This window comes from Hippichthys cyanospilos, chromosome 2 (genome assembly GCF_059441005.1).
Source record: "Hippichthys cyanospilos isolate Australia breed blue-spotted pipefish chromosome 2, RoL_Hcya_1.0, whole genome shotgun sequence".
NCBI classification, from domain to species: domain Eukaryota; kingdom Metazoa; phylum Chordata; class Actinopteri; order Syngnathiformes; family Syngnathidae; genus Hippichthys; species Hippichthys cyanospilos.
The window spans coordinates 33,716,810-33,737,975 of record NC_142370.1 but is presented as its reverse complement, the minus strand read 5'-3'; the positions used below and the strand labels follow the sequence as shown (position 1 = coordinate 33,737,975).

The 21,166-nt window shown below is 39.4% G+C and overlaps 1 protein-coding gene across 1 annotated transcript; it reads left to right on the top strand.

The window, feature by feature from the left end:
- Positions 1-775: 775 nt before the first annotated feature.
- On the top strand, positions 776-12,542 carry gata5 (GATA binding protein 5). Its single transcript, XM_088407803.1, has 7 exons — positions 776-991; positions 1,993-2,652; positions 5,203-5,372; positions 7,057-7,185; positions 9,024-9,108; positions 9,984-10,114; positions 11,631-12,542. The coding sequence occupies exons 2-7, from the start codon at positions 2,115-2,117 to the stop codon at positions 11,751-11,753; spliced, it is 1,176 nt and encodes a 391-aa protein (XP_088263929.1). The 5' UTR covers positions 776-991; positions 1,993-2,114; the 3' UTR covers positions 11,754-12,542.
- The last annotated feature ends 8,624 nt before the right edge of the window (positions 12,543-21,166 follow it).

The following is a 21,166-nucleotide window of genomic DNA, read 5'->3' as shown; positions in this document are numbered from 1 at the left end:
AGACGACATAAACACACACACGTATAGGCAACACACACAAACAAGGCCTTTATCAAACACACACACACACACACACGCACGCACGCACGCGCGCGCGCGCGGAAACCTGAAGCCCTCGTAATAATTTACGAGGCCCAAGTGTTTTCTCGTTTTATGAGGGTTGAAGTATTATTTCATTATGTATTTTTTATAGCGCGTTTGCAGGAAAATTAACTTTCTATCTATCTATCTATCTATCTATCAGCAAAATAGTAAAAACGGATATTAATTAATTTCGACTTCAATACTCGGTCGTTCACTCAAGTCAAAATTCCTTGCGGTCATAGAAAATATGGAAAGCGATCATTTCTACTATTAAAAAAAAACAATAATAACCAGTATTGCTTGTCAAGGGCCAGTACTTTCGAAAAGAAATTTGCCAAATAGATAAATAAATCCGTATGACTCCGTATGTGGACCTCAGTCCTGCAAGGAATGATTCCGCTAAAAGTAAATTCAATGATTGAACGAATCCATTCTGTTTGTAATTGTCTCGCTGTCAAGGTGTGAGAAAGAAAAAAAAAAAGAGTAATCCTGCATGCAGGTGTAAATTCCCAGAGCGGCCTTTGAATGGGGGTGGGGGTGGGGGGCATGCGCCGATGGCCCTCCTCCACCCCCCAGCCTTTCTTTGCGCCTACCTCCGCGCCTTGTCACGTGTTCCTCCGGCGTATACAAAATTTCCAGTGGGAGAGCGCCTCGGCACACACGCCTATCAGCAATTATCAGCCGCGGTCCCTATCTGCACGGGACTGGGGAGCACAGGGGGGTACAAGAAAGAACTTTCCAAACCGGACTTACTCGAAAGGACTATAGCGCCTTTTTGAGACACTCTCCCGCTTCCACGCACCAAAAAGTTTGCGTGCATCTCGGGTGAGGTCTTTTGGGTGGCATTTGGACCCCTCCACGAATGGACTGATTTGTTTCTTTTTTATCACCTGGTTGGCCTTATCAGGTAAGATAATATACTGCAGAGAGCCCTTGGAAGCAAATAATGTTCCTCGTGTATCCTTCCGCGCGTTATCGTCATTGTTGTGTGTGCGTACGCGTGTTCCGATTCAATTTTTTGGGTGATGACTTCAATGCCTTGGAGGGTCAATTAGCATGCGTATAAATCAACAGGGTGACAGAGACGGAATGGCCGAGGATGATTTTAGCGCAGCTTTCTTTTGAGCTTTTTTTGTAACTTTTTGTTTAGATGCCAACGGCTCGTAATTCAAAGCATATTACTACGCTTTAAAACGGGGGTGTCCAAACTTTTTTGTTGGAGGCTCGCATATACAGAAAAACGGAAGGAAGAAACGGACAATTTAAAATGGCTTTAGTTCATCAAGCACGCTTTAATAAATAATATATACTGAAATATGCATGTGTGTGTTTATTATGAAAATGTTTTACAAAACTCCAGTCGGCTGAACGTCTTAAAAACAATTATTTGAGCATCATTTTTATATTTTCGTAAGCCAAAATTTGACAGCGCAGAACGTATTTTTTTGTTTTTGCTTCTACAGCTGAATTATCTTTATTTACAGCAGTGTTTTGATTGTAAATTGTTTTTAAACTTCATAGTATGTACATGAATTTACTAGAAACAGTGGCATATATTCTTTTAACTCGCTCCTCTACTTTAGATGTTTTTTTTCGATCGTTTTGCCGGCCATTTCCAATGTTGTTTTGATTACATGCCATGGGCAGCAGAAAAAAGGAATGGCGTGGCACAGGTGGCCACCACACCGTAGTTTAGCTTTTTTTTAACGTGTATCCGATAAAGCAAACGTGTGGACAAGGAGGGTCTTTCAAAATAATTTTCTGAAAAATCGGATTTATGTCGAGGGGCAAGACTAAACATGGCCGCTCAAGAGCAATTTCCACGTGAAATAAAACGAATTTAAAGCCCCAATTACATTTTTTGTAATCAACAAATGCACGTTGGTGTTTCTTCTGCTCTTTTTGCAGTTGCGTTGCAAGGAACCCTGGAGCGCGCACAAGCGGGTCTCCCGCGCCCCAAGGACTGAGTCGATCCCTCGGTCGATTTGTTTTTTCTTTCCAATAGGCGGCCCGAAAAGCGGAGAGGGAAAATGTATCAAAGTCTGACCCTGTCGTCCAACCAGTCGGCTTACACGCACGACACCGGGAATTACATGCACCCTTCCACCAACTCGCCCGTTTACGTCCCCACCAGCAGAGTCCCGGCCATGCTGCCCACTTTGCCCTACCTGCAGAGCTGCGAGCCGCCTCACCAGTCCCACGGCCTGGGGGCCCCCCACCATCACCACCACCACCACCACCACCCGCACCACGGCTGGCCCCAGGGCACCGCGGACGGCTCGTCGTTCGCGCCCGGCAGCCCTCACCCGGCTCACGGCTTCTCCTACTCGCACAGCCCGCCGCTGAGCACCGGCGCCGGCCAGAGCCCGCTGGTGCTCGGAAACGGGGGCCGGGCCGAGCAGCTCGGCGGGGCTTTGGTGCGTCCCGTGGGGGGCTCTTACGCCGGCCCCTACGCCTACATGAGCCCGGAGATGGCCACGTCGTCGTGGACGCCGGGGCCCTTCGAGAGCGGGGTGATGAGCCTGCAGGGCCGCCAAGGAGGAACGACCACTCGGCGCTCCAGTCTGGGTAGGCCTCGACCGTCCTTGCTCATCTGCGCTAAAATCTCTCGTTTAAATCTGGTCATTTTGGAAAGATTGAGATCGAAAACAAGCACACATTGCATTACTATTTACTACATTTCGATTCAATAACTTCTGCTGTCATAAAAATCATACGCGAATATTTTTGTTCCGCATGAATATATTTTGTTACAAACTCCCGAAAAGAGGAAAATATGAAATATGAAAATATGGAGATCGTGCCTGTCTAATATTCATGTCCATCTGAAGATGAAAAAGCTTAGTTAGAAAATTTCCAAACATCATCCTTTAATACACTTTTCCACGAATGGAACTTTTACGATAAATAATAAGAATAACCTTCCTCATATTGTGGAACGGTATAAAATAGAATGACTTTATTGTCATCGTATGCAAAGAAAATTGGAGCTCTGCATGCATATGAAATTAATATATCACGTGAACAGATGTTACACTGTCACAGGTAGTTGTTAAATGCAAAAACTATAGAAAAAAACATGAATGTACTTAAATGATGTTATAGTATTTGTAATATTGGTGTAGTTATTAACAATGTTATTTTCCGTTTACAAATTTGGCCAATATTTCACGATTATATTCTTTAAATTTTCTTCTAATTCTTTCTATATTATTACATCATATTAATAATTATATTAATGCAAAAAATTTGCCTGCCCCTTCTCAATTTTCTGTTAATTTCTCTATAATAAATTATGAGCCGATATGTGGCCGAATGATGAGAGGAATTGATTGAATCAGTCTTTTCAAATATCCCCCCAAATTGGACCGAGACAATCCACATTCTTCTACAGAAAGGCTAAATAAAAACAATCGATTAAAATGTTAATCTAATCCCCGAGCAAAGGTGCACTCTTTTGATTTTCGCGCTCAATACACACTGACACAACAGCTCATTGTCCCGGGCCATCAGCAGCACTTATCACCTCCACCATCACAAAAAGTGCGATCGAAAACACTCCAAATGTCACTATTTGACACTCAACATTTTTCATTCACACGATTGATCGTTTAAAAGTACACGAAACAAAGCTCCCACCTGATATTTATTTTAGAAGTATCAATAAATTGAAACGCTCTCAAAACTGATAAACAACGAACAATCGTTAAATCGTCTCATGAGACACATTATTAATACATGAATAATTCGATAAGAATCATAAAAAGAAATTGTTTGAAAGTACAACCCCAAAATATGCTGCTCTTTGGCCTGCGGATCTGTGTCCCTCGTTTTTACTACAATTACTGTCATTTGGGGGATGCCCATTGCGTTAATATTGGAATATGATATTAAATAACATCGTTTATAGGCTTAAAAGTTGATTTTCAAACAAATCCAGAAATGGTCTCTATTGCATTGGGTGTCAAACATAAGGCCCGCGGGCCGAATATGGCCAACAAAGAGGTTTAACCTGGCCCATGTGACATTTTTCAAATCATCATAACGCCCGAGACTTTTGCTCTAACAACTTAATTCCAACGAATTTTGAAATAGGAGAAGCTGCGCATTGTGTTGATACCACATAAGGTAGTCCGCATGTTTGGGAAGGTGGAAGGTATTTTATGAAGGAATGCAAAAACGATCATAGAAAATTTCAATTCTTTTAATTAAATTTATGGAAAATGCAATTTGAGATACATAGGGGACCAAAAGGAAGTTAATTATTTTTGCTTCATCCTAATCTACTTATTTAGTCATTTTTTGGCTTTTCAAAAATATATTTACAGTTGACCCCCACTTTTCACATGAATTGGGAACAGGCCAGTGGCCATAGCAAAAATATACATTTAATTGCCATTCAGTGTGTTAAACTTGAACACAACCCCTGAGCTAAAAAACAAAAAAACAAACAAAAAAAAAAAACTTTGCACTCCTGCTCTATTGGATGAGTAATTGTGATTCTTGGCCAATTTATGCCAGGAGTCCGTTGTGTGTCAGAGCTGTGATGGATAGAAAGGACCCCTGGATCATTGTGGACTGATAACAGCCCCACCTCCCCATTTCTTCCATTAGTCTGTCTCCATCACATGGCTCACTAAATGAGAGTGGCGCTATTTGAAATTCCTCTACAGCGATTTGTTAAAAAAGCAGACCCCCACTAGTTGCGCGTTAAAATCCTATTGAGTCGAATATACTTTTTATACTTAGGATTCAATGCTCCGATCTTTACATCAAAGGGAACGCGTTGAATCAAGACACTCGGGAGCTGAAATTTCACCCGGATGGTGACAACATGTCAAAATGACACGAACACTTAGTTATCACTCTACCAGACGTGTGCCATTCTTTGGCTAAAATACTATGAGAATGATGCGGGTGAAAACAATCCAAAAATGGTCAAAATATCACGTACGGTAGATTTAGGATGTATATCTTGAAAACAACACTTTTGATTGTCCTGTGGTTTGATTTTTGTCACCACAGGTGGAATGAGGCATACAGGCGTTTCTTAGAATCAAAAAGGGTCAGATGATTACATTTCCCGACGCCGAGTTTTAATTGAATGTGCTCCATCAGATCTGGTGGAGGACTTGGCTACGGAGGGCAGGGAATGCGTCAACTGCGGCTCCATCTCAACGCCACTGTGGCGCAGAGATGGCACGGGACACTATCTATGCAACGCCTGTGGTCTCTACCACAAGATGAACGGCATCAACAGGCCACTCATCAAACCGCAAAAACGACTGGTAAGAAAGCTGAAGGTGTGCGGCAAGTGCACACAAATGCATTTGACTTATTGGAAGAGTGGCTTGATATATTGATATATTTTTTTTGTTTAAAAAATGATGACGAATGAAATGGGGCAGATTAATCGGGAGTTAAAACGCAATGAGAGTAAGCATAAGTTGCTAATAATTAAATGGTTAAAGAAAAAAGTGAAATATTGTTCTTGGCAGCGAGCTAATACAACACAAAAATATTTTAATCATGTAAATAGTGTAATCGTTCAATTGTTTAACTTAAAATTGTCCAAGTCTTCAAACGTCAGCCAATCTTACCAATTATTATCATTTCTCTATTCCATTGATAAAATAACATATTTGCAAAGGTTTAATATTACCTTGGAAAAATGATGGCTAAACCCGTGACTTAGCTTCAAAAACATTATTTATTACAACCTCATTCTCTCTTGTGGCATACTGCTTAATTTGTAAGTCTTGTAAAAAGGACGGGATCCATTTAAAAGTATAGTCGAAATCCCGTTCAATCGTCAAATCAGGTCGCTAGCAAGCGACGTAGTTACACTGACGTTGTCTTTTCAAGAGTCTTGGGCTCTGTTATAGCTAGGGCTAGTATTAATTAACTGCTAGCTAGCGCCGCTCGCTGATGTGGAAGGCCTAAATGACTGTTCACACTGATATGCTAACAGACCGACGGTTGCCGTTCGTACCGATCACGTTTTAACAAATCGCGCAGGCTGTTTAAGATGGCAAATTCCTATCAGACCAAAAATTATTGGTGAGAGATTTGGAGGGTTATTAAGCACAATTTGAGTTACAGCATCCCTGTCTTATATTTTTTTCATCTCGCGATATGGAATACTGAGTATTATTGTCCCCTCTTCGCGATATTTTCCCCGCTTTTGCGACAAAAAACAAAGAAAAAACTGTCATGACCCTAGGGGGTTGGCTGTATTTGTGTTTTGTCGCCATCTGCAGGTGTTTTTAGGTAATTGCACTTATTTTCTGTTCTGTTGCCGAACAGACTCCATGCAACGCGTCACTACACAATGCCGGTCTGCTATTGGTCAGTGTCTCCTCACGGAGATGCTGGTCTGCCATACGTAGCACTTACTACACTATTTTTGTACCAATTTTGAATACGTATGTACAATTATGATGTTTTGCCTGGGGTTCGCCATACTGTGATTTCGCCTTACGAGCCCAACGGCGGAACGGATTCATCTCGTAACACGGGGGCCCACTGTACTTGATAGCTGCGGTACTATTGTGCAAGGCTTCACGGCTGGCTTTTTCCCACAAGCTTGCGAGCTGTTGTCGAGCAGCTGCGGTTGGCGCCCGGCAACATGCCTCTATCCCGCGATGACCTTGCCCTTGGTTGAGGTGTTTGCGAAATTTCCAGCGCAAAATACAAACAAAAAACAAGACGATTGCTTTTATACGCTAAAGTCATTTTTATCTAAGTGCCTGTTAAACGGCTGCCCAACTAATGACTCACGAGTTATTTTCACATTGGAGCCGCAATAATTCATCGCTGTCGTATGTTGCGAGTCCCAGGCCGGCATCCTGTGATTCTTTTTTTTCAGGGAACGGTTTGATTTAAAATGAAGTCCGGGGGGAACGCCGTTTTGGGTCTGGGCCAAAGCGGGAAAATCCAAAATTGACGCTTTATTTTTGCCTCGGCCTCCAGCAAAGCACATCTCGCCGAGCTGGCCTGTGCTGCACCAACTGTCGCACCAGCACCACGACGCTGTGGAGACGTAACGCCGAGGGAGAGCCAGTGTGTAACGCCTGCGGACTCTACATGAAGCTGCACGGGGTACGTTACCGTCTACAAGTGCAGAAGTGTAGTGTAGAAGTTGTAAATCTGCTACAAATTAGCCTACGTGAAACTATATTTCGGTTTGGTAAAACTGGTAGGCCAAAAAGGTGACAAAAGGTGCCACAAAACTGAAAACCGTGCCATATTTTAACTCTGTTTTACCTATCATCTGATCTTGCTATCTACTGATCTAGCTACACTGATTTCTTTTGAGAAGCAATTTCCAAATTTTGCGGAGTATTGATTTCTTTGACAGATAATCCTTGGAACCTGACAAGGGTTATTATTAAAGGGACAGTGTGTAGGATATAGGCTTTTTTTTCAATAAAAAGGAATACATTTTATGTATAACACAATTTGTGTTCTTAATGACTAATAGTATGTTTTAAATATAATCATAGGTGTTATCATGAAATGATATTACATGGGGGTGGCACCCCTCCGGAGGCGGCCATGTTTGTCATAGCAAATGCAGCATGTGCAGCACCTCCTCCTGTCCGTCATGAAAAATGCTCTAAATCTTACACACTGTCCCTTTAAACAATAATTTCATGGCATTATTAATCTGTATCATTATTGTTGCTACTGTTATTAATGTTTAATGCATCAATGACCTTTTTTCTGAATGAGTTTGAATTGTCAGACTGAATCGATTTGAATGCACCATACGTCTCGTCCTGATGTTTAGCAGTTATACTTTAGACTTTTAGATGAACAGTTAGACCGACGAGCAGTTTCTTAGTGTCCTTGATCGACGACTAAATATGATTTTTTTCATTTATGTGTATCGATGTTTGTAACTACGTAATGTGGTGACAACAATCTGGGATAAAGAAGTCGCAAGACCTTGTCAAGCTAAACAAAATACAACCAGCACTCTAGGTAAAACTCAAAAATAAAATTGAAGAAATGAAACTCACATGGCTCTTCTCCAACATCCTAAATTTTGAATCTAAATTTTACTGCCCCTTAGCGTAAATGTGAATGCTAATCGTCGTTTGTCTTAGCGGCACATGCCCTGTGATTGGCTGGGGGCGGGTCCAGGGTAGACCCCGCCCCTTTTCCGAAGCCAGCTAGGATCGACTGCAGCACAGGTGTGGAACTCCAGTCCTCGAGGGCCGGTATCCTACATGTTTTCAAACCTGTTCCCTCAAAAACACCTGATTCAAATGATTGGGATCATTTTGAAGCTCATGCGGAGCTTGCTAATGAGCTAATTGTTTGAATCAGGTGTGTTGGGAAAAGAAAACCGGAAAACATGCAGGATGCCGGCCCTCGAGGACTGGAGTTTGACACCTATGGACTACAGCTTCCCTGTGACCTCGATGAGGACGAGCTGCATCGGCCACGAACGGACGAATATCCATGATTATAATAACAGTTAATTGTCTGGTATACAACCCGACCGAAAACCGCCAAATGAATCCTAAAAAGCCGAATCAAAGACAATTGGACCCCGTCTAGTTGCAAACACGTCGTTTTTCCATTTCAAACGAGAGGACTCAAAGCCCTTGGCCATGTCACATTCATCTTTGTTGAATTTATCGGCGGCTTCTAATTGTGCGATGATGTCACGTTACTTAGTGACTCACCGCCTACAAAAGCCAGATTCCAAACCGTACTGTTGTGACCTGAACTAAACCCTGACCTGAACTAAACTAGCGTGGCTTTACGGTGCCGAGCGGCTGATATTTGTATAGCGTACGGCCACGTCGTCGCCACGGGCGGTTATCAGAGCCCGCGGTACAGGAGTGGAGCTCGTGCGGGTTGTCATGGCAACGTGGCCTCTGTTGTAATAGTGAGTCACCTAATGACTGCTTTTCTCCTCCCGAAAGGTGCCCCGACCTCTGGCCATGAAGAAAGAGAGTATACAGACGAGGAAGCGCAAACCTAAGATGCCCAAGAACAAGTTACACACAGGTGGAACAAAGTTGCACAAAAAAAAAATGTCATCGTGATGAGTTTTCATAAAAGAAGGCTTCTGTTTCGATTAGTTTTGAGTTGATGAAAATGGAAATATTGGGGATTTCTACAAAACATTGTACATTTCAAGAACTTGCAAATGAATGTCTTCTTAATAACCAATAGTAAGTTTTAAATATAATCAAAGGTCTTGTTATCCTGAAACGGTATTACATGGGGGGTGGCACCCCTCTGTAGTCTGCCATGTCTCTTATAGCTACAAACAATGGTAAATGCAGCAACACCTCTGTGTATTATGTATAAATTTTGACCGTTTTTCACTAGGTGCTGCAGGTGGTGCATTTACCATTGTCCGAAGCTATAACAAACATGGCCGCCCCCAGAGAAGTGCCAGCCCATGTAATATCATTTCATGATAACTAAACCTAAAAGCCTTAATTTTTTTAATAAGGCTGATGGCGCGCCTTATAATCAGGTGCGCCTTATATACGGATCAATATTGAGATTGGGATTCGTAGATGGGGAATGAAGTGATAAAGTAAGCTTTACCTCTTTCTTTTGTGTGTTTACAGTTGACATTGAGTTATTATGCTATTGAGAGTTTAGAGTTATTATTAGAGTTATTATTATTATTGCTTTGAGTATTACTATATTGTGAAAGTTGTAAAATATGTTATTAGTTGAGGGTGCGCCTTATAATCCGGTGCGCCTTATATATGGAAAACGTTTTAAAATATGTCATTAATTGAGGATGCGCCTTATAATCCGGTGCGCCTTATAGTGCGGAAAATACGGTACTTCTTCAGTCAGATGTAAATCAAATGTAAATTCCTTTACCTTGAATATGAATAAAAAAGGCTGTTATTCTTTAGGCGCACCAGTCACCTCTGACAGCAGCTCGCCATCGTCACTGCCGGTGCCCGAGCACGCCTCGACTATCAAAAGTGAAGCCAGCATGACCTCCTCACCTTACGCCGGGCAAACAATCACATCGACCTCGCAAGTAAGCTTGTTTGTTCTTTGAAACTTATATAAATTTATTGGTCCAGCCCACTTTGGAATAGATTTTGCGCCACAAGCTTAGACGAGTTTGACACCCCCTGATTTAGCCATTTTAGCAGTAAAAAAGGTGATATATTGTTTGTAATTAACTTTTACTACCAGCTGGTTTTATACACTCCTTGAGCCAAACACTAGAAAATGTTTGATTGCTAAATGATTTTTTATGCACGATTATTTAAAAACACGGTTCGTTTTATGGATGTCACATGACCAAGAGATGTGACATCGCTGGTTGTTACCCAAGTCTTTGGGTACTGTCGTTTGCATTCGACCACCAGTAGAAAAATCCGTTTTTAAAAGGTATTAATTGACATGAATCAGTTGTAAGGTAACTGTAACTTTCATCGCTTGTGGGGATTTAATTATTTATTTATTTAAAAGGGATTTATTTTATCTTTTTTTTTTTAGCAGTTACAATAATTTGACCATAATTAATTTGTTAAGTAAATTATTTAATTGAGAAAAAAATAATTAATTGATATGTCAACAATTTCTTTAATTCACCTAAATAATTTAATTCAGTTAACAAATTAATGAGTTGATTAAATTATTTAATTTAGAAAAAAACGTTTAATTCAGTTAAATAATATGTTAACTAAATTATTTTATTTAGCTAAATCATTTAATTTAGTTAACAAGTTAATTATAGCCAAAATATGAATTGCTAAAATAACAAAAAAAACATATAAAATAAATCATTTTTCAGCAAGTTATGCACAAGCTTTGAATGTCACAGTTAAGTTAAAACTGATTTAAAATCTGGAGTGATTATTTTTGTCCAGATATTTTGAACAGAATTTTCTTTTTAATGAATCATGCTTGTTGGATTTTCTTTTTAATGAATCATGCTTGTTATTTTCAAGAGAATTTTCTTTTTAATGAATTATGCTTGTTGGGTATATTTCTTCCATTAAATCGAATTAAAATCGTAATGCTCCAAATGATTGAAAAAATATGAGATTTTTTTTTTTTTGGCCCAGCTTTATCTTATACTCAGCAGCGGTGCCAAACTCATCTTTCTAGCAGACCATATTGTCATTATAGTTTCTGTCAAACAGCGAAATCAAATACATTTTTTTGTGTATTCGTCACACTTCCAACTAATTTTGAAATCGGAGGCTGAGAAAAAGTGTTCAAAAGAGATTGGCAACAAAAAAATGCCTCTTATTTTTCTCCCTCAAGACACATTGCAAATTCGGTATTTTAACCATAAACTCAAAGCATTTCACGGGCCCCATAAAGTGATGCGGGGGGCCGGATCTGGCCCCCGTGCCTTCAGTTTGACACCTGTCTAATAAACTATATTCTATATGGTAAACTATATTATATATAGTATACTAATATATATATATATATATATATATATTATATTATATATAGCCATTCCCTCAGCCTTTCAAAACATTCTAACAAAGCGTCCTGCACGCTTGACGCTTGACCTTGTTCTCCCGCTGCAGACGGCTCCCCAGTTGAACACGACAGCGTCATCAGCACACATGGACATTAAATATGAGGACTACGCCTTCGTTCCAACATCGATGGCGCCGCAGAACTCCTGGTGCGCTCTATCGCAAGCGTGAGCCCTAAAACGCCGTCATCCGATCTCAACGTCTTACCGGCCGGGGACCGTCGGTTACTTGAAGACATAAATGAGCGGGAAAAAAAGCTTGGAGATGAAGGACGCAGGGTACCGGGACTTCCGGAGCAACTACCTATCGTGGAGCAAGAACATAAGACAATACGACCTGTAAAGATCCAAAAATGTACAGTGATTTTCGTTGAAGTTCTTGCGTTTCCTTTAACAAATGTTACCGTCGCCGCAGAAATAAAACGGACAGAAAATCTTTCTTTTTTTTTTTTTTTTTTACGGCTGCTCAACACAACTCATCAGCAGCGCGTAGATGATTGACTTTTATAGACGCATTATTTATGTTGAGATAAGGGCAGTTAAAAGTCAGCGCGGACGATACGGCTTGACTGCGCTTGACTCCGCCGGTCGGCCATGTTGCGCCACCTCCACGCATGCGAGTCATTTGTTTGAGACATATGGCGGTTAGAAAAAATGGCGGAATCCCCGATTGTTGGTGTTCAGGTGTTGAGAGTACACGCGAGAGGTTTGATTGGCCGTAAAAGTGCAATGGCTCGGTTGAAAACAGCAAATTGAAATAATTATAAACGGTGTAAATGTTTGTCGGTAATGGAAGCTGTTTGTGGCTGTAATATTTGAAAGAATATCTCACCTTGTGTTTCCTCTTTTATCAAAGTCATGTGGAATCTGTTCATCTTGAACTGATTTTATTTATTAATTTGATTGATGGGAAAAGAATGGATGTAATAAAAGAGAAGCCTCACTGCATGTAAGAGCTCATCATTTCAAATCAGTCTGTTCCGTCGTTGTTTATTCCACACCTTGGAAATGAGTATTTATTTATGTGAGAGCAGATGAAAAACCCCATTTACTAATAAAGGCCTTCAAATATTTATTATGAGTCAGGCAGAAATCAATCCAATCAATCCAAAATATAGCCTATTATATACTATTATATAGTATGTATGTATGTATGCATTTTATATGTATATATTTTACATTTATATATATATATATATATATATATATATATATATAATATTTTATATTATATTATTTTATAATTTTATATTTTTATATTATACAGTATTATATTATATTATATTATATTATATTATATTATATATATTTTTTAATATATTCATAGTCCGAGAGCATACTATCTGCATTTGGAATGCCTTAGCTTACATTAAAAATATTTGTAACAATGACTCCTATAGATTACAAAAGTCTGTTCTGTGCATTATCCCAATATATATATATATATATATATATATATATATATATATATATATATATATATATATATATATATATATATATATATAAATACGTTACATTTTGTGTGGATTTTGTGAATAATTTGACCCAAAAATGAGGCATGCTTTGTTTTATTTTGTTACTTGTTCTATTTTAATTATTCTGATGTCATTTTTCTATGTGTTTTGTTGCATATTGTGGCAATAGGAGTAGATAACTTCCGTAAATTACTAACAATTATACCATTCATACCACTAAATACGTCATGGTTCCCTGCCAATATATAATTTTTGTTTTCAGCTATACAAGTGTCTATTTCGAGTATATCTAGGACAAAACTGACAATATAATTATTTCAACACAACGGCACACACATGAGCGATTACTGTTGATTTGTTAATGGCGTAAAATAGCGACCTGCAGATCTCTAAATAATGTCAAGTGTAAACGTGTTAGAAATGACCGTGTTCTCACTGCTTTGACTCGTATTAATATTGAACAGCCCTTCACTGGAGTTGCCTGCACATTCAGCAAGATCTGCGCTTACACATAACAATCGCAGCCTCATACACGCCCGTATGACTTCATTCGGTGAGAAAAGAGCGCGCGTGTTTGTGCCAAGTGGTCGTCCAAAGGTTGTGTTCCAACGGCGCTTTATGGCATCAATCCATTCTGAGGTGGAGAACGCGTTGCAGTCAGCAACAAGGTTACTTTACTGCCGCCGCCGCGACTTGCAGGCACCGTTTCGACAACGACGCCGCCCAGCTTTATGGCGCGAGGCGACATGTTACATCCTCGCTATTCTTGGGAGAGGCCTTAATCAGGTGCGCCAGACGTCAACAAGCAAAGGGTAAGAAATTAAGGCTAGGTTAACACTGCAGGGCGGAATGCTCGATTACGAATTTTTGATGAAATGGGATTTTTTTCGTGAGGTCGCTCCGAGCGAGCGAGAGTCGTTGTCCCTCCATCAGAATACAGTGGACTCGTGATTCACAACGTCCCTGGCTTGCGTTTTGTTCACCTTGGTTTTTGTCCCCTCTTTACACCATTTTTTTCACGTTACGACAAAGACGCCTCCTCAGACATGGTGGTCGGTATACTCGCGTCACCGCTTACACCACTAGAATGCTGATCTGCTATTGATCAGCGTGACGATTCCCAAAGATACTGGTCTACTTTTGGACGGCGTCACAGAAGCATAAGATGCTAATCTGCTATTGGTCGGCGTCACGGTTTTCAAAATGGTGGAATGCTTTGTTGGCCTGTGAGTGCTTACAAAAACGTATTTACAGAACATTTTAGTGCTTAATTCAAACTTAAATAGGTCAGCCATGGGATTGTTAGTGATGTTAAAGAGAGAAGTAAGAAGATGATTTATACGGAAACCAAGATGGAGATAATCAAGAAATATAAACAAAGCTAAGCTAGGCTAGGCTTCCCCAACCATGGAGGTAAAAAAGGTAAATAAGATAATCAAATCCTTTCTATATCTTTTATTTATGATGTTATTTAATTGTATACATGTATATTATTTATAAGTAGCACACACTACACAACTCTGATACAAATTTTTAATATGTAGCCTATATACAATTTAGATTTTTTTGCTGGGGTTTTACATGCACTTGCTATTCAACATCGGTTTGGATTTCCCGCCATGCGGCGAATTCGCTTTACGATTCCACCCGCGGAACGGGTATTCATCTCAATATCGCAGATGCGGTTATACCACTGCTCAAGTTGAACCCGTTGAAGTCCCTACATTTATTATGATATCTGTTGTTACATATGCATATGGTTAAGATATTTACCCTTACTTTGTCAACTCTACCAATAAAGAGGTGTCTTCGGTTTGTTTCTTTAGACAAATAAACCCTGAACCGAGTTTGGCCCTGAAAGCAAGGTTGGGAGTTGACCAGATGTCAAGGCCCAAGTGACAAACTGTATCTCAGTGTGTGCAGTCAAAATATTAACAAAGCCCAAACGGGGTATATTTTAAGACGCAAACCACACCAATACGCAATTATATACATGTCGTACGATATATATATATTCTTATACTGCAGTTGCAATTAGTTCGGCCCCCTTGTTTGGACATGTGCATGACCTAAAGGTCAGAAAAATCGATTGGTCGCCCAATATAACGTAGTGCGATGTAATGCGGTCTATCTTGTCGGTCAACCTGTAGACCGTGGTCGATGTGTCCCTGACTGACACTGGATGATTCTAAGATGTATTTCTCTCTTGGTTCACTGAATTGAGATACAGTGGAACCCCGGGTTACGACGGACCTGGTTCACATTTTTTCACGTTATGAAGTGGATTACAAAGTTTTGTCGTCCCCTTTTTACAGCATTTTCCCCGCTTTACGACGTCAACAGCCATTACAAAATTCAAATTTGACCGTCGATGTTTGTGCGAATGACTGCGAGTCACACTGCATACATCACTAAAATGCTGGTCTGCTGTGTGTCACTAAGATGCCGATATGCTAAAGACTTCTCGTGTGAGTGCTTACGATATCGTATTTATTGTGCATTTTAGTGCATAATTCAACCTGTAGTTGGTTAGCCATGGGTCCCGAGATTACTAGAGGTGTCAAAGGGAGAACTAAGAGGATGATTAGGAACGAAGATGGAGAGAATCAAGAAATATGAAGAAGGCTAGGCTAGGCTAGGCTACGCTTGCTAGGGATTATCTCTGTAAATAGCTCAAGTAAACACCACCCAAAGGTAAAACATATATATATATATATATATATATATATATATATATATATATATAGTTTATGATATTTAATTCTACACAGGTATACTATATATATAGTAAGTAGCACATACTATACTATTTTGTTATCAGTTTTGAATATGTATATAAAATGTCCATGTTTTTATCTGGGGTATAATACGCATCAGCTAATTAGCGTAGCTTTCTATTGGCCGCCATGTGACGATTTCGCCTTACAATACCAACTCCGTATCGGATTAATTTTGCATGGCGGGGTACCACAGTATTTCCAAGGAGCCACTTTGTAAATTCTGACATGATGAATAATCAGTAATTGGTCTTGATAATTGAATTGCAATGTTTTAATTCACGTTTTGTTTCCCAGCGACCGCTCTCACGCACACTAACGTTCCCCAAACAATTAGGGCAAAGGTTGTTAGCAACTAAAGTAGAAACCAAAGCGCTAAGGAAATTGGGAAAAAATACACAATCGCGCTACTGTTTGTATAACTTAATTCTGTCGCTACAGATAAAAGCATAAAACCATTAAAGGCCTTTATATTCACTTCAACAAAAGAGCTGATGTTTTGGTATTTATGGTACCCCGATGACCTTTTGTTTTGGGGTCATGAATGCGTCTGATTCGTCACCATTGTCTCAGGAATATTCACCTGGATGCTCCTCATTCTTCACCTTCTAATTAATCCCTCCTACTCATTTACCCTCTGCGAAGAATACTTTTTAGTCTATGTTAAACTCTTGTTGTCCTCATTTTCTTATATACTCAAACCTCCAGGTCAAAATGACCCAACCTTCTGACTTTTAAGATGTTAAATGATCTACATACTCCACATAGTCCTCCACTATTCCTACGATCTATTGTGCCTCTTTTTAATGGAATGGGCTTCCATCCAATGTTAGGGAAGCTTCCTCCACTGTCTTAAAACATATCTTTTTAGGCAGAAACAACCCCATTTTTTCATGCATCTTTTTTCATGTTTTTGTTGTTTTGTTTTGGTTTTTTTCACTTGCGTCTTTTTTTTTTCTAGATTTTGATTCTTCTATGAAGTGTTTTAACTGTATTATGTGTTAAGGACGATAGTGAGAATGCACCATGGTGATTTTGCACTTTGAATAAATTCATTGAAGAAATTGAAGAAATTATTTGTCATCCACCACAATCTGTCTAAATACATTAAGAGTTTTCTCTTCACATATTTTAATATCTTCAAAGAAAAGGACAATATATATATATATATATATATATATATATATATATATATATATATATATATATATATATATATATATATATATTCATTTATTTATTTTAAACCTAGCAGCCAGTCATTTTGATGCAAAGAACAGGTGAGTAAAGATTGAAAATAATGATAATAATAATTGGGATTTCCGGGTTTGAATGAGATGCATTCAAGTAATTTTTTATGCAACTTTAAGTCCTTTGTGTTGATTGTCATACTTGTCCCGAGTGTAAGCTTTGCAATTAAATAAATCCCATTTGCAATCATTCAGGAATGAACGCATGAAGCTGTTTTGAACATCTACCTGTTTTGACGATCTTTTGCATATTTTATCCACCTGGTGTCCCCTTTTTATAATGCTTTTTGCTCGACGAGTGGCCCAAATCGGGTGGAAATTGACACAGAGGGGTTGGAGAAATATTGACTCTAAAGAAATGTGTTTTGTTCCATATATTCGATTGAGTAATATCTTTTGCGCGAATGGAAACACGCCAATGAAAATATCACCTCCTTTGTGGGAGTAAAACAACAAACGCAAATCAAGAGCCAAAATCACAGTTTTGGGACAAGTTGCAAGCCAAAACCCAGCCCAGTCAAGCCTCTTTAAGAGGTTGTTTTCGGGGCGCAGTGAACTCATGTGATCCTTCACTCTTTTATCAGGTTGAGTCAACAATAGTCAACCTGGACGGCGGCAATACAGCACAAAGCTAACACGCTAACCGATGCGCTTGCGCCATTTTCTCAGCTCCAAACACGCAGTTGTTTTTTTTTTACTCTTTCTGCGAAGACCATGAATCACAAAGCCCTTGATATAATTAGCCCTGGACTTGGACTGCTATTATGAATGACTGAGAGGGACCTAAAAAAAGCGGGATGATAAATTGCTCGGTGACAATGCTGAACGATGACTTCCGTGTCTGTGAGTTTGATTGTTTCCTTGAGGAAGAAAAAAAAATCTACAAGGGAAGGGAGGGATGTAAACTATGGTTGAGAGAAGGGACCGATTGAGGAACTCCACTCCGAGGAAAGATTATATTCAGCATCGGGTGGAAGATATGACCCAAAAAACATTCTAGTTTATGATTTTAATCAATCTTAAAGGGATAGTGTGTAAGACTTAGACACTTTTTCATTACGGACAACAGGAGGTGCTGCAGGTACTGCATTTACCATTGTCTGTAGCTATAACAAACATGGCCGCCTCCGGAGGGGTGCCACCCCCCATGTAATATCATTTAACGATAACTAGACCTATGAGTATTTTTAAAACATACTGGTGGTCATTAAGAACACATTCATTTGCAAGTTTTTGTCATTTACAATCATTTAATTGATTCCCTTTGAATGAAAAACGGTCTAAATATTACACACTGTCCCTTTAATGGAAGAAATAAACCTGATCAACATTTTCTTAAAGGTTTGACTTATTGGAAAAAAATAAATCCTGTGGAAAATATTCAGAATAATATCATGATTACTGATATAAAAACAGCTTTAACGTAAATTTAACATTCATAGCTTGTGCATAGAATAGTTATTTTGCCATTTTTAGCAAATTAATCTTTGGTCTAAATTTGATATCTAAAATCTTACTAAGTTATTATAATCGTGTATTAGGTATTACGTACAAGTAATACCTTAAAAAAATCAATTTTTTTCTACTTCTTGTCGACTAAACTGGCATCACCTGTGCACAAGAATAAACTGTTGGTCATGTTCATAAACTTGAACCGTGAAAGATTGGTCATTAACTGAGCTTTCAGCACATGTTGTTTTCAGTCAGCAGCAAGTGAAAGAAAATGTGTTATTCGAAGTAGTAATTGTCTGTGAAAAATAGTTGTCAACATTTTTATCGAAATTAGCAAAATAGTTTTCAAATTGACTCATCCAATCCCATGCTGTAATTTTATGTGTTTAATTGTCCAGACATTCAATCCCATGTACATGTTGATACTTTTTTCAAACATTTCCAAGTGCTAAAGGAGTGTTTAAAAATGGCTGTTACAAAAAGTTAATTCCAGACAAAATACTTGTTACTGCAAAAAAAATGGCTAAATAAGTGGACTATCCCATTAAATGCCACAATTTATAAAGCAGCCAATCAGCATTCTGCCACTTCTGCAAACACTCAATTTCATGATTTTGCTCATTTTCAAAGATTCGATTTTTAAAATGATCAATTACTGTATTTTCCGCACTATAAGGCGCACCCTCAATTAATGACATTTCAAAACTTTTTCCATATATAAGGCGCACCGGATTATAAGGCGCACCCTCAATTAATAACATATTTTAAAACTTTCAATCACACTTTAGTAATACTCAAATTAATAACAATGATGTCGCAAATAATAACTCTAAACTCTCAGTACCATAATAAGTCAACGTCAATATGAGCAACCTTGTTCAAGTGTAAACACAGAAAAGAAACAGGTAAAGCTTACTTTATCACTTCATTCCCCATCTACCAATCCCAACCTCAATATTGAACCATATATAAGGCGCACCTGATTATAAGGCGCACCATCAGCTTTTCAAAAATTATAAGGCTTTTGGGTGCGTCTTATAGTCCGGAAAATACAGTAATTTCATTTATTGTCCAGCCCTATATATAGTGAAAGTGCACTTTCCGACACTTTCCCACTCCAGTGAATTCGGCATGCCAGCGAATAATTTCCGACGCCACTGTTGCGCCAATTTACGTGGATCTCTTTTGCCCTTGTAGCGGTTTCAACTCTTGCTAGCGCTCTGACGCAGGAGATGAATCACCCCTCACAAATATCTACCTCACACCTCGCCTCCTTATTACCTCCAAGACACCTCAAGTTATATTGACAGCGTCAGCCTTGAGGGAGGTAAAGTGAAAGTGCGAGTGAGCAAGATTCATGTCCTTCCTCTGGATCCCAAAACACACACAAATGCACACACCAGCACATCACACACAGGGCATATACACACGTACGCACATACGCATATCCAATCTATTAAAAATAACAACAATAATAAGAATAGTTTGTAACTGCTTATCCATACAAGTTTCATGTTTTTGCAATGTGGGGGGAAGCCAGAATACCTGGAGAAAACACATGCAGGCACGGGGAGAACATGCAAACTCCACACAGGAAGATCGGAGCTGTGATCTTTGCAGTGTGAGGTTTTCCAGTCAGTCCAGTCAGTCCTATTTATGTGGGGATTAATAAATGTGTTTTCACAAAAGCAAGCCTTTAGCTCACCTAATTCTTTATTAAAGGCAACATAATGCGCAGAGGTAGCTCAAATATTGCTGAGATTACAGCAGTTTGAATGTACGAAACTTACAATTTGAAATTTTGGCTGGTTGGTCTTGTACGCATCCCAAAGTTGACATATTTCCAAAATCTGTATCTCCGCTAATAATGAATAAAAAAATCTGGGCTGCACTGTGAATGACATCCGCATTCATTGATAATGAACTAAACCTTATTTCTTGTGTTCACAAGACCTTTTTTTTTTTTTTAAATTTCATGATCAAAAATTGTGAAAAGACTTTAATTTATGCTGAGCCATGTTTCTAAAAACATTTGTACTTGAGTCGAGCAAACATACATCCAGCACACACGAATGCGGTGTTGCATTTCTTGGTGGATCCCATAGTTTCATGCATCCTACTTGCACTAAGAAATCCTGTGTGAGCACGAGTACGCGCGCGTGTGTTGGTGTGTGTGTCGTGCCTGGTTGTCTCTCCATCAGTCATTGGCCCGGGTGGAGAGGAGACTACCCGGAGCCCAGAAAGCAGGGGTCAAGTCCAGGCTTACTCAACCCCCACAGGCGCTCCTCCCTCCTCTTCCTCCCCTCTCTCCATCACCCTCGCATGAAGGATGAAGGGCCAAGGAGGGAGGAGAACTAGTCGATTTTACAAAGTGGGGGAGGAGGTGCCGAACGGGTCAAAAGAAGAGCTGATGAGAGGAGGAGAAAAGAAGAAAAGAGAAATGAGAGCACAGTTGGGACTGAATTAGCTGGCTGTGAATGAGAATAGCGCTTAGCGTCGCTAGCTTTGGCTATTCCAATCGCTTGGTACTCGGTCCCTGCAAGGAACGAAGGTATCTGTGTGGGCAATGTGATAATGAGATCCCCATGAAGACCTTTTTTTGGGGGGGCAATTTTCACTTCTTAAATA